Here is a 13,127-nt window from a genome sequence, read left to right as displayed (position 1 = left end):
AATGCTGGAGTGAACATTCTGAAATGATTCTGAAACTACCTGTTATTCAATAATTTTCCTTTCGGTCTATGATGTTAATAAGCTTCTTCCCCGCTACCAGCTGCTCCAGGTTATACTCAAATATCCGAAGGACTCTATCCGGAGCGGCAGTAGAAAATGCGCTGATATGAGGCGTGATGATGGTATTTGGCGCGTTCCATAGGGGGTGTTCTTTGGGTAGAGGCTCAGGGTCAGTGACATCAAGAGCTGCTCCGGCGATCGAGCCATTCTCCAGCGCCTCGACGAGATCGTCAGTTTGGACGATTGGTCCTCTTGCAATGTTCGAGATAAATGCCCTCTTTTTGGAAAGGACTTGGAGTTCTTCACGGGCAATGAGGTGCTTCGTCTTTGCGGTCAAAGGAACCGAGATGAGGAGCCAATCGAGGTCTGACCCCAAGAACTCATGAAGCTCTTCCTTCGTCGTACCGGAGTACCACTTTTCCGGAATGGTCCCTTCAGGGTCGCCAAGGTTATCTGCTAGACCCGATTCGCTACGGCGGCTCTCCGGGGTATTCTTTGGGTGGAGAGTATAGGCATGGACCTTGATTCCAAGAGCCTGGGAGACCCTTGCGACCTGCCGGCCGATGCTCCCATAACCCAATATGCCACTAAGTCCCGGTTAGAGGGCACCAAAGGCTAATTGCGCCGGTGAAGACTTACACAGTCTGGCCAACCGAGCTAGGCACTGGATCAAGGATCCTATTCCAAAGGCGTTGTTTTTGCTGCTCGTGATACCGATAGACTGGTTACCAATGAGCCATTATGCCCGATCATATATCTCCTTTGATGTAACTTACGATGGTGTCTAACTCCGATAAAAGTCGACACGGCCCATTCAGCAATCTGGGGACTGCACCCTGTTAGCGATATGATCCCACTGCCGCGGCTAAGCGGGAATCCACGTACTCATAGGCGCCTTTGGCGGAAGTGAAGGTGATGTTTGTGTCTTTGTAGAGAGGGTGATTAATGATCATATTTGCCCCCGCACTACTCAGTTGGACAAATTGAAGCTTCGGGACTTGCTCTGGCGCGGGCAAGGCCGACGGGGTGAAGAGAGCGACAGTCTTTTTCCAGTCCTCGTCGGGGACTGTTTCCACGGCCCTAGGTTCTCCCCAAGTCTTCAAATGGAAGATAAAGTCGAAGTTTGGGAATTTCCGGCGCCATCGCTCCCGGGCTTCCTCGGAGATTGGGAACGGGGACAGGATTACCACCTTTTGCTTGGACATTTCGGAATAAGAGACTCGATATATGTCCGAAGTGAAGATGCTCTGATAGAGTGCCGGTCAAGTGCCAGGTGATGTGGTGTGTAAGAGAATCCGTCCAGAGAGGATCTGGAGCAACGAAAGACCTTGGAAGCCTCGATGGCGCTTCCAAAAGGTCCGAAGCATGATAGATAGTCGGGAATGACGAATCCGCCGCTAAACTTGAACCAGAATAGCGCCGGTGGGGCGCTTCAATGCCCCGAGGGGCTATCGAGCACGCCACAGTTCAACGCTATTCTCAATCGTGGCAGATGCACGATAGGAGTGTTTGAATATCGGGACATACTAGATTTCGTGCATTGGTCAAACAGGTCAGCCGAGGTCTAGCAGACTCTTCATCGTCTCGAAAACATCGGAGGATTATAAAGATACAAGGAGTATCTGGTCTTCCTACTAGTAGTCCGTACTAGACGCACTGATATCAAACGTCGACGCGACTGGTGAATACCCCCAAGTCCAATAGTCAATAAGCAACAATTCATGGAATTTGATGGAGGCACCACGGTGACTTGAGGACATCTACAACAAGCTCAAATTGAATGTGTCAAAGTCCGAGTTTGAATGGTCAGGGTTTGATACTATGCCAATGTGATCGAGTAGAAAAGAGTCCACAACATCATGACTCAAGTATCTGGGGTCTCGTGCCAGGGGAATGCAGTACCTTTTCATCAACAGATTTGCGACCAGCGTCACCAGGTAGTACTAGGCAACTCAAAGGCACCCTTCCTGTAATCTTCTAGGCAGGACATCCCGGCATGGCGAGTTTGAGTAGATGCTGCAACCGGGAAATATAGATGTGATGGGGCTCAACACTGACAGTGACGATCCTCCATCTCCACGAAGCATATGACCCACTCTTAACAAGATCCTTGTTCGCGAGACTACCTGCATGGCACAATTCTAAGATTGTTCATGGTAAAAAATAAAGTGAGCCCATCTCTTCTAGTGTATGTACGAACCATAGGGACGCGGGCTGAGTAGCGGATAGCTCCTGCGCGACTTGAGATGAAACACTCACTGATGCTGAGACTCTGAGCGCTCCTAGTATGGCAGGAGCTATGCAGTGGTCTAGTGGAGGGTTCTACCAGAGTCCGTCGACGCGCAAACGCGTCGCTGTCCTGGAAACTGTTTTGTCCTCGAAGTTCTTTCCTTCTTCTACCCTCTTTCAACACGCACAACCCCCCCAACCCCCCCAAACAGAATTTGCATCCCTTCTTCCAGCTTTCAAGATCTCAAGCAGGTCCCCACGCAAACAATGGCGAAAAATAAAAAAAAGGCCCCCAAGATTGGCCAGGCCCTTCAACAGTCCCTGCGTGCCAAGGCGGAGAGCAAGGAGAACGTACGACATCCGATGTTCTTATGTTCCAAGAGCTTGAACTAACCATGGCTAAATTCCTGAAGGAGGCTCTCGCTCTGAGACAGGCTCTCGCCATCGTGAAAATTTTGACAGAGGAGAACGAGGCCCTCAAGCGTGGCAATGCTCCTAAGCAGTCCGCGCGCGGCTTCGAACTGAACGAGGCGAAGGCAAGACTTGCGATGTGATCATGACCCAATAACATGAACTTACCATGGCTGGATTTCGGCAGCAGGACCCCACCGAAACAATGACCTCGACAGCTCCCTCGTCTATGCAGGCTCTTAAGCAGTCTTCGGGTGAACTGGTACTCTACAAGGAGAAGGCTCCCCAGTCTGGACAGGTTCTTGGACCGTCTCCACGCGACTTGGAACCTTACGAAGAGAAGCCACACCTTGGCGATTATGCTCCTGGACCTTCGACTTACCGTGGATTTGGGACGCGGTCCCTCACCGAGACAATAACCTCGAAGAACCCCCCCAAGTCTTGGCAGGGCCTTGAGCAGTTCCTACGTGACCAGGCGCAGGACAAGGCGAAGGCAAGCTTTTTGATGTGATTATGCCCCAAGAAGAAATGCTTACTGTGGCTTGATGTCGGCAGCAGTCCTCCACCGAGACAACTACCTCGCAGAACGCTCCCCAGTCTGGACAGGTTCTTGAACCGTCTCCGCGCGGCTTGGAACCCTACGAAGAGAAGGCACGTCTTTGCGATTATGCTCCAAGAACTTCAACTTACCATGGATTTGGGAAGCAGGCCCCAACCGAGGCATCGACCTCGAAGGCTCCCTATCGTGCACCGACTTTCGAGCAGTTCCTGCGTGACAGGGCGCGGGACAGGGAGAAGGCAAGATTTCTGATGTGATTATGCTCCAAGAGCGAAGGCTTACCGTGGCTTGATGTCGACAGCAGTCCTCCACCGAAACAACTACCTCGCAGAACGCTCCCCAGTCTGGAAAGGCCTTTGAGCAACGCCCCACCCAGGCATTGATCTCGGCGGAAGCTCCCAAGCCTGGACATGGACAGGCCTTTGAGCAGCCCCCCACCAAGACCATGGTCTCGAAAAAGGCTCCCAAGACTGGACAGGCCCTGCAGCAGTCCCTGCGTGACAAGGCGCGGAACGAGGCGGAGGCAAGAATTCTAATGTGGCTGTCTTCCATGAACCCGAGCTAACCATGGTTGGATTCATAGAAGAAAGAAAAGGAGTCCTTCCGCAAAGATCTCACCGAAAGAATTTTCGTAAGTGGTGGTAGACTTGATTGGATTGGATTATTGCTAATCCATAGAACAGAAGATCATAACCGAAATGGAGGAGGAAGGCGAAGACAAGAAGCGGAAAGGGTACTGGGGCCGAGGTGAGCGTCGCAGCTTCAAGAAGGCTCGCTTCGAGTAAAGTAAGCTCATTTACTCTCAGTCTGGAGGAATAGCTTCTAATAACCCCAATAGAGAAAGAAAAGACATCTGAGGCGAAGGAAGCTCACTGAGTCTCACTGGACTCACCTGGGCTCAGGTGACCTTTTTCCAGCTTCCGATCTTTGTTTCTTAAAGTTTGAGGTCGTATGACAGAGATGTAGCACAAAGGAAGTTCAGAAGTTCAGAAGTTCATTGATATCCAGACACTTGTAGAAGTCCTTTCTCCGTAAGATGCATAAGCAACCCCGAACGACCTTTATCATTTTCGGAAGCCTGAGGGCCGGACAAAAGATCGAAGTACTATGATTTGTTGAAGTTCGGATAGAGAGCTTGGTCAACATCATACTACAGTAAGACGCACTATCCATGGAGCCTAAGTGCCAAACTGATGCTATAAGTGGCGTTCATCAGCATTCATAATCATCTAGTAGTGTATACGAGTACCCTGACCAACGTGCTCCGATGTTGCTCTCGTGTTGCTGCCTATAAATGGCGAGAGCAGCCAGAAGTAGTCCCCGGAACAACTTCAGCACAACGCCATCCATTCGCAAACAGCCCCTCTCCGAGCCGTAAATCGTGGATAGCAAGGATCTACAGACTCGCATTCAAAGGTGAAGGGATATTTTCCGTACTGGGACTTTCTCGTCTGCACAAACAACCCCGTCTAGATCGTCTAATATGACCCCGGGCCTAGGCCATTCGAAAAACACGTCCCCAAATTAAGATCGCCCACACCTCCATAGCTGATAACGGTCAAAAGGGGATCCGCAGACTCGACTCGGATAAGACGTACTTTTGTCAAGCAGCCTGAATCGGTGTAGGTAGCCCCTTGCTTGTCCGAATGACTGGTGTTTCCTAAAATATAGAGCGATGATACTGTTAATATGGGGGGTTTCAGCAACGCCACGCATTAAGGGTTGAGCAATCTTGGAACCGTCAATGGCCGATGATTTACTACGAAAATATGTTTTCTCAAGTCTGCAGATGTACGTAAGCATCCAAGTACTCTAAATACCCTGTGTAAAGAATTCTTGTCCAAGGAATTAGAAGAAATTAAAGAAAGAAGAGATCCGGTGTAAAATACAATTCATATTCGGGCACTTTTTGATTAGAAAAGGGGAATAGTGGCACAATTAGGGATTCATAGTCCCAGCAAAAAGATCAGTGGTATCTTGCGCAGGCCTCCGAACAGTGCGCCTTTTGGGTGAACGAAATTCCACCAGAAACAAATTCAAAACTTCATAACATTCGTGTCATCAAGTGAGACAAGAGTTGCCCGGGTAGATCAACGCATTTGAGCCAACTCCCGCTCCTTTGCACGCAAAGCTTCTCGCATCTGCTCGGCCTCCCGCTCGAGCTGGGCACGGCGATCACGTTCGGCGTCCGAAAATGAAGCAATGCCGGGCAGTGTCTGGGGTTGCAAGAGGGGTGGTCGAGCTGCATGAGGATGGTCCATGCGCTCGTCCCGAGTATCTGGCTGACCCAGAATGGTAGAGATGGAACTTAGACGTTCGGGAGGTGGAGGATTGGCGGCAGACATGATTGGGGGTAATTGCATTGACCGTGATTCCAATGAAGGCGCAGGATGTCCCTCCGAGGCAGCCTCGGTAATGGTTCGCTTCTTTGGGAGATTCAGCGTATTCGGAGAAACAGATCGTCGCCCATACTGCGAAACTGGCGAAGGACCTAGCCGCTCGGGCTCAAACAACTTAGGGAGCTGATGGTGCACAGGAGCCGAGTTGACGTGATAGCTTGTGAAATCCACAGGCGGCGGGGCAAAGGGCAAAGGTCGAGGGGCATCTTCGTGTGGTCCTCGCCCTGGCATGATATGATATGGATCTGCAGGCTCACTGCTCATGTAGCGCTGATGATCTTCGTGGGCATGGGTCAGAGCAGCCGGAGATGCTTCAGGCGAGGCAGACGATCCGTTCGATGACTGTGTAGCCGCTGTAGGAGACTGATCTCGCAAAGCAGGGACGACTCGTTTCCGTCGCTTGATGATGGACTTCTTCATGTTTGTTGGACGATAGCAACCGTGAAGTTTGTAATATAGTCCTATGTGATGTTAGTTTACGGCCAACACGGAGTTGATGTGAATTAAACCAACCACAAGCGTTGCAGATGGGATGTCCATGCTCGTCCCGGCGCCACAAAGGGGTGACAGTCGTCCCGCAATTTTGGCACGCTACCAGATTCCCATTATTCTCAGTAGCTGCCGGCTTAGCGGGCGCCTCCGCCTCCGCAGGGGCCGCTGGCTCAGGCTCTGCATGGTGTCGACCCCATGGGTGAGTGGTGGCTGCACCGCGAGATCCGGACTTGTAGATGCGATTATTGAAAGCTGGACAGCCATCACAGCCCTCTGCACCTCCAGTCCCGTTGCAACTTCCACCACCGGGGCAAGAACCCTTGGAGCCACCACAACCTCCCCCAGACGTTGTATGGTCGGTAGTTGGGGCGGGTGTATTTTGCTTGCCAGGTGCATCGAGATCGATGGGCATTCGTTGGTTTCGCTTCGTGGGACGAGCGACATTGCGGGCTTTCAAGTAAAGACCGCATGCATTGCAAATCATAGCACCAGAGGGAGATCGTCGCCAGAGAGGGGTGCTTTTAGTACCACAGTTGCTACAAACAGTTAGATTCGAGAACCACCTTCAGATGTCAACCCTCAAGAACGTACCTGCAGGAATGGCCAAGAAACGAAGTATCCTTCTGGCGTGGGGAGGTGCCTTCTTGGGATTGAGGAATTGCCCGGTCCTCCAAACCTGGTACTGGCCCACGGGCATAATCTGGCGTAGGACTTCCAGAGTACTTAACGGCGGGGCTTCCGCCATATCGATCTGCCATATGCTCCCGTCCGGCCTGCGCCGACGAGATCAACTGCTGAGCAGCATCTAAATCCTCCGCCGATGGCTGCCGCATAGAAGCGCCAGAGTCCCGAGGGAAGAGCGCACCGTCTCCATGGGAATGGATGCTAGCATAACCAACTCTTCAGTGTAAGGTTGGAGGCTCCGCAGATCGAAGGGGAAAAGAAGTATGAGTATGGGCCGATCGCGGAGAGCTGAGACAAAGGCAAACGGCAGAAGCGAGGGGAATAATTGGAGAGAAAGTACGAAGTCAGGGTGGTGTCGTACCGCAGTCGGAAGCAGAATTCACCGTCTCACCAGGGTCCAAATGTCGGTCAAGCAGGCGTTTAGGTACGGCACGTTGATGGAGATATGCGGCCTGAAGACTTCCGAAGCGAACTGCAGGGGGGATTTGTTAAAGGGGGGATCCTGAAGAGGAAGATGACAGGAATCGGGCCACACCTTTTTGCCAATATGTGAGGCCCAATATGATCAACGAATGTGGCGACCCAGTGGTCTGGCTCGGTCAGGTGATGGTCGCGAGACAGCTGACCACGCAACGGGCGTTGAAGGCAGATTTTTTTGGCACGAGAAAAGTTGGGGAAGAACGCAGCGTGCAGGAGGCTAACCGGGACTGAGTCAAGTTGGGCTAGGGGCCTGCAGGTGGTTTATCACCGGGAGGGATGAAGTATGGGGATCAAAGAAACAGAGGTGGAGAGATAAGAGATTTGGGGCTAGAGGAGATCGAGAGCCCTGAGACTGAGTTTGGACCTGAGTGGAAGCCAAATAAGCGAAAGATCCAGACTCGCGAATTCGAGCAAAGGGATTACGGAGGGTTTTGGGCTTATCGATCTACGAAGGGGGGGATCGGCGAAGACTATCATATCAGTCTAATCGCATCGTTGCCGAGGATCGCTATCTCATCTAATCTATCACCATTTCGGGGTTGGTACCTTTCCCCCCGAGCAGCCTAGCAGAGAAACTACACTAAAGCCCAAGTTGTGTACTTTTGGGGCTGGCACTTTTTTGTTTCTTGTTTCCACGTCGAATCTTTCATTCCCCAGACTGCAAGTGAAAAAAAAAAAGAACCCCACCGATTCCTGATGAAGTTTAGGGGGGGCAAAGACCGGTGGAAATCACTTTCCAAGGGAGGCGAAATCGGGCCAGTGCGCAGGCAAGCATCTTTGTGCGCGCGCTGATTGGCAGAGAGAAGACTCTGGCTACGGTCATCGCTTTTGTGAGTGATCTGATTGGTGAGCGGTAAACTCCGGTGGATCCCAGGAGGCCACGCTGGTCTTGCCGACGTCAAACTGGTCGGAGATACCGACATAAGCAGCCTGCACGGCAAATTCGAGTTCGAGAGATAAGATCGCGATAGACGCTGAGAAAGGGCCAAAAAAAAATGACAAAAATTGGGTTCTATCTCACGTCTCCTGGTATAGTACATCCACAGGTATCACACATCACAGAATTAGACAAATATAAGAGCAAGGGAGAATTACAAAGGACCAAAGCTGTCCATCTCTAACATAGCCCAGCTCCAAGCGCAATCCCTTTCGAGGGGACAAAGAGCCACTGGCTTCGTGAAGGAATCGTCGAACTGTGAAATGAAGAGGCAGGAGTCCCACCCATACTCAATCACAGCGTGGCTCACTGGTATTGGTGAGGCAGTTCATCATCTCGTCTCGTGAGAGCTTTAGACCTGCTCAGCGCCCCAGCCTTGGTCAGACTCGCGCATGTTGGAAGGAGGCTCGATGGAGGGGATGAACTCCAGAACCACGTATCCAACACCGGTAACTCCAACCAGACCGGCGGCGATCTCCCGGAGGACGTGGCCGTGGATCAAAATGGAACCGACGAAGATGTAGAAGACACCACGACCCAGGAAGGAGAACAGGAACGAAGCGTAGCGGTAGGCGTAGTCGGGAACGTTGGGCAGGAACTCGAGGCCAGCAACAACTGCGATCGATTAGCACATCTCGTATATCTCGTATATAGGCGCGGAATTGCGACTTACTCAGACCAAAAAGAATCACGTAAACACCGACAATGATAGAGCTCATTGACGCGGGGAAAAACTGGCTGATCCCGCCAAGCACCATGATAACACCCACGGCGATGTTGACAAGTCGACTGAGGGGGTGTTAGTGCAAGTCCATATGAACTCAATCTTGTACAAAGCCTAGTTTTCGCCTCCATTTGGACTCGCAAATATCAAATCGGTCTCAGGGAGACCAGCAATTACGTACAAGATGTTGGAGAAATCCATGTTGATGGGTTGAGGAGGTTGGCTTCCGTTGGATTCGGGTGATTTTTCAGGATCTCCGGTATCGATTCAACGGCCAGGTGGGTTTAGAAGCTAAAGCAATGGCTCGGAGAATAAAAGTGGCTTGAATGGTCACTAGCGATTTATTAGTATGAGGTGGCTCAGTTGGTGGCTCCGATAGAATGGCTTTTATTGATTGTTTGCAACGCAAAATAACAGCCGCCCGTCGTGCCTAGCGGACTTGGGAATGGGAGGATCGTAAGCTTTGAAATAGGCAAACATACCTTGAAGCTTGACACAGACAAGGCCAAGAATGCTTGGGTTGAGAGTGGGAACAGGGGGACGATACAGGAATCAAAGGGTCGCGAAGCAAGCTGAGCTGTCGCATGCAGCGGGCTTTGCCAAGGCCCTGGGCATATCACGTGAGTGGCTGGTTGAGGCCGCCGTCGGCACTAGGCAACTCCCATATACGGCCCCAATAGATATGGCCACTCTCAATATTCATGGGACGGATGATTTAGTCCGACCATACTAAGCAGGGGCCATGCAGTGCTTTGTTCTGGTGGGGGCCTGATCAGATCATACGCCACCAGTCAAATCACTAGAAGGTATGGTACCTTTACGGTAGGTATACAAGTAGCTGCTATGGTAGAAAGACGTAGCACATTACAGCTGAGATGACTTGCGCAGGTCTGTATCGATGCCCCGATTGGCAAGCTACAAGGCCGAGCCCAAGCTGAAGCGCCCCGATGGTTTCAAATTCAAATTATTAGGCATCGAGCCATTTTCATACATGTTTCTTCTCCAACCGCACTGTAGATAGGCCGTTTGCAAAAACACTCATCTCCTTCGGATCTCGACCCAGGGCCCCGTATATCGCATCCAAATCCTGTCCAATTTCAATCTCTGCCGCCGTATTCAAGCTTCTCGAATCGAGGAAAGGTGCAATATCTGGCCAAACGCTTTGCACATTGTTGAAGAACAGTTCCACCCCAAGATCACCTACACCCTTGACTTCTTTCATCAATGCCCGAGCATCTTCTCGATCGCCATTGGCAGCCTGTAGTAGATGATTCAGATCTCCATCTAGGCCGTCGTATTTCAGCCCCTGCTACTTCCAGAACATCCAGTCATGCGGGTGGACCCTACATACCATACTTGTCCGTCACGAGGTCTGCAAGACTGCCTAGATTTGTTGAGCACTGCTCGCGATACCGATTATAGCCTCCTTCTCTGAGCACGTCAGTCCGTTCTTCCCACGTGCTCTTTGAAAGGACATCGATATGATGGTAGCCTTGCTCGATCAATCGGTTGGTGGTTCTCTGGGCGAGATCATGCGAAATTGGTCTCGACTTGACCATCGCATCCATTGCCATGGCTAGTATAATCTCAGGACTGGCTGTAAGTTCTGAGGTTTTCCCTAGAGGTGTTCCAGCCAATGGAAGCTGGCCAAAATTGGAGACCACCGAATCAATCCGCGATGAAATATCCACGTTCTTGCGAGGCATTGTAATTGAGTGTCTGCCAGTATTGGATGCAGAGGTGTGTGGATGTAATTAAGAGTCTAAGAAACCACGTAGGATCTTTGGAGATCTGCCTACGCAGTACAATCCCCTCGACTTCATTGACGTCATGTTTAGCGAGTAGGCTACTTCGTTACTCGTTGCAGCATGTTGAACGACTCAGAAGAAAGTGGCAAATTCTCGAATGCCAGTCAAATCCTGATTCTTAAAGTTTGGCCTTAGGAATCTCCTGTAAGACCTCCTTGACTAGTGTTGCAGCAGCCTCAGCGCAGCCAAAAGAAGCTTGGTAGCCGAAGCCGCCGTGGCCATAGTTATGGACTACTCTAACTCCATTGATCTGCTCCTTCTCAATACGAGGTCCTCCCTCACGGACAGGTCGCAAACCGACGCCGTGGCGTACGATATCCAGCCCTTCGATTCCTTTCCCGTCCTTGACAAGCTGCGGGCAAGCCGTAACAGCCCGCTGCATAATTCGATTTGCTAAGTTGTGATCCGGCAAAGGATCCCAGTTGTTTCTCTGATATGATCCTCCCAGTATAGTACCGCCGCCTATTCAGAATCAGCCAACGCTCAATGGAATTTATATAAAGGTTTGACTTACCCGCAGCACGAGTCATGATGTATAACACCTCATCCTCTCCGTCATCGGTCCCAGATACCGTGTACATCGGACCTGGGTCATTACGGACCACGACGATTTGGCCCCGCGCGGGATACATCGCATCATCTAGGACCCCACCGAGCTTCTTGGAAGAGAGGCCGGTGCAGTTGACTACCACGTCGGCCTTTTGCCCGGAATGGTGAGCGTCAGCTGCCTGAGAGATATGTGTGTAATTGGCTCTCTTAAAGACCGCTCCATTTTGACGGATTGCCCAACAAGCCATGGCAGATAAATGGCCGTGTTGATGCATACCGATGTAAATTTCTGAGCACCGTCGATTCCGGGGGCTAACCTGTCTCGAGGGATGTTTTGAAACTAGAGATTATTAGCGCACGTGTCTCCCAATCAGTCGATTTACATACGTCAGGTACAACATCCTTATACCACGGGTTTTGTTGTACCAGTTCCGCGAACCATATTCCTGTGGTCGACTGCCTGTCCTTGACACGGTTCTCCACGATAGCATCTGAGGCGTTTTAGAGCAAATGGGAATGACTGAATGGAATGATAGTATAAGCATCATACCCAAAAAATGTATGCCCGCTTCTGGGTGATTTTCAGCGATCTTTTTCAATACAGGCCAGGTACTTCGCTCCCAGCTCTGATGCGGGGTTCCTTTCTTTCCGACACTATTATATAACCTGATCAGCACAGTCCACGGGTCAGACTCAAGACTATCAGAGACTTACGGCAAGTAGTTGGCACCAGCCCATGGAGAAGCATATTCAATATCGTAATCGCCAGGCATATGCTTCGCTACTACTGTGATCTTTTTTGACGGGTCTTGAGATAGCAGATATGCAGTGGTCAAGCCCGAAACACCAGCTCTTGACGGTCTATTAGTGGAGCTCTGTACAGCTTGTTGCTCCTATTGAAGGTCACTTACCCCAGGACCACGATGTTACGAGACATTTTGAACTTCGAAAATTTAAGTGCTTTTAAGAAAACAACAGCCAATGACCTCAAAGACGCGGCGGGAACTCGTAGAGGGTCTTATATATCAAGATAATGCTCCGTCAACTCTCCGAAGCGGGGTGAGAAGACCCTCGCTAGCCGCCGTTATCTATGGGCCCATTGATTAGACCGATTAGACCGATTAGCCCTCGTAATTAACAGTGGTATGGCCGGGTCAAACAGCTTCTAATTTAGTTTCAAGTGGGGAGGCGGTGTGAGACAAGAACGAATGAAATGTATCAAATACCGGGGACGCGCCAAAGTTTTCCAGGTGGAGACGCGGAGGCTTACGGGGTAAAAACAAGCTTGATACCCTCTCCACACTCATTGGGTCATCACAGTAATCTTCGCTGAACTTTTTATTAGCATAAAGCTCGATTTAAGGGGTAGGATACGGGACCCAGAAGTACCGTAGCATGCTACAAAGCGCAAAAAGCTTCAATCAGCCAGCAGTAAAGTACTAGGCCTTGAGATCCTTCTCCCCGTATTGTCCCGCTCCCTATTGCCCGGGCTCCACCAGGTTCCTTGAATCGAATGGATCACACTTCACACCCGAGGGTCTTGATTGATCAAATTAACTTGACCTAGGGATGGAAAGCCGAGAGCAGAATCACAGTTACCCCTTGGTAGACGATTCCCGTAAGCTAGCAGTCCAATTGAGCCCATGGGTTGGGAATTGTGAGCCGCCTAAAATGGGAGAAGAGCGATGTCATGGTAGGTAAAGCCTCACGTGTGGCCCAATCAGCGTCGATCAGCGTCTCACCGCCTGGGAACTCGGGATGCAAATCTGGGCGAAGCTGGAATTTCCTTTTGTCC

At 50.8% G+C, this 13,127-nt stretch overlaps 7 protein-coding genes across 7 annotated transcripts; 2 read left to right on the top strand and 5 right to left on the bottom strand.

Annotated features, from left to right (window-relative positions):
* Nucleotides 1-46: 46 nt before the first annotated feature.
* On the bottom strand, nucleotides 47-1,265 carry N7468_001335 (D-isomer specific 2-hydroxyacid dehydrogenase family protein; the record flags this gene model as incomplete). The annotated part of the gene is made up of 4 exons (XM_058470632.1): nucleotides 47-647; nucleotides 700-781; nucleotides 837-889; nucleotides 946-1,265. 4 exons carry the CDS (start codon nucleotides 1,263-1,265, stop codon nucleotides 47-49), a joined length of 1,056 nt encoding a protein of 351 aa, XP_058333773.1.
* A 948-nt stretch (nucleotides 1,266-2,213) lies between these two features.
* On the top strand, nucleotides 2,214-2,843 carry N7468_001334 (uncharacterized protein; the record flags this gene model as incomplete). Its single annotated transcript, XM_058470631.1, has 2 exons — nucleotides 2,214-2,228; nucleotides 2,631-2,843. The coding sequence occupies 2 exons, from the start codon at nucleotides 2,214-2,216 to the stop codon at nucleotides 2,841-2,843; spliced, it is 228 nt and encodes a 75-aa protein (XP_058333772.1).
* A 26-nt stretch (nucleotides 2,844-2,869) lies between these two features.
* On the top strand, nucleotides 2,870-3,211 carry N7468_001333 (uncharacterized protein; the record flags this gene model as incomplete). Its single annotated transcript, XM_058470630.1, has 1 exon — nucleotides 2,870-3,211. One exon carries the CDS (start codon nucleotides 2,870-2,872, stop codon nucleotides 3,209-3,211), a length of 342 nt encoding a protein of 113 aa, XP_058333771.1.
* A 2,138-nt stretch (nucleotides 3,212-5,349) lies between these two features.
* Nucleotides 5,350-6,983, bottom strand: sreA (siderophore transcription factor SreA; the record flags this gene model as incomplete). Its single annotated transcript, XM_058470629.1, has 3 exons — nucleotides 5,350-6,119; nucleotides 6,172-6,686; nucleotides 6,742-6,983. 3 exons carry the CDS (start codon nucleotides 6,981-6,983, stop codon nucleotides 5,350-5,352), a joined length of 1,527 nt encoding a protein of 508 aa, XP_058333770.1.
* Nucleotides 6,984-8,603: 1,620 nt separating this feature from the next.
* N7468_001331 (TVP15 family protein) lies at nucleotides 8,604-9,176 on the bottom strand (the record flags this gene model as incomplete). Its single annotated transcript, XM_058470628.1, has 3 exons — nucleotides 8,604-8,866; nucleotides 8,925-9,040; nucleotides 9,157-9,176. 3 exons carry the CDS (start codon nucleotides 9,174-9,176, stop codon nucleotides 8,604-8,606), a joined length of 399 nt encoding a protein of 132 aa, XP_058333769.1.
* Nucleotides 9,177-9,839: 663 nt separating this feature from the next.
* Nucleotides 9,840-10,681, bottom strand: N7468_001330 (uncharacterized protein; the record flags this gene model as incomplete). Its single annotated transcript, XM_058470627.1, has 3 exons — nucleotides 9,840-9,890; nucleotides 9,967-10,259; nucleotides 10,327-10,681. 3 exons carry the CDS (start codon nucleotides 10,679-10,681, stop codon nucleotides 9,840-9,842), a joined length of 699 nt encoding a protein of 232 aa, XP_058333768.1.
* A 220-nt stretch (nucleotides 10,682-10,901) lies between these two features.
* On the bottom strand, nucleotides 10,902-12,269 carry N7468_001329 (FAD-dependent oxidoreductase; the record flags this gene model as incomplete). The annotated part of the gene is made up of 7 exons (XM_058470626.1): nucleotides 10,902-11,245; nucleotides 11,298-11,511; nucleotides 11,610-11,672; nucleotides 11,720-11,823; nucleotides 11,883-11,986; nucleotides 12,047-12,184; nucleotides 12,244-12,269. The coding sequence occupies 7 exons, from the start codon at nucleotides 12,267-12,269 to the stop codon at nucleotides 10,902-10,904; spliced, it is 993 nt and encodes a 330-aa protein (XP_058333767.1).
* Nucleotides 12,270-13,127: the final 858 nt, after the last annotated feature.

This window comes from Penicillium chermesinum (assembly GCF_028974085.1).
Source record: "Penicillium chermesinum strain IBT 19713 chromosome Unknown utg000002l:1.0-5270490.0:1.0-5274688.0, whole genome shotgun sequence".
Taxonomy (NCBI): Eukaryota; Fungi; Ascomycota; class Eurotiomycetes; order Eurotiales; family Aspergillaceae; genus Penicillium; species Penicillium chermesinum.
This window is presented reverse-complemented; position numbering and strand designations above follow the sequence as displayed.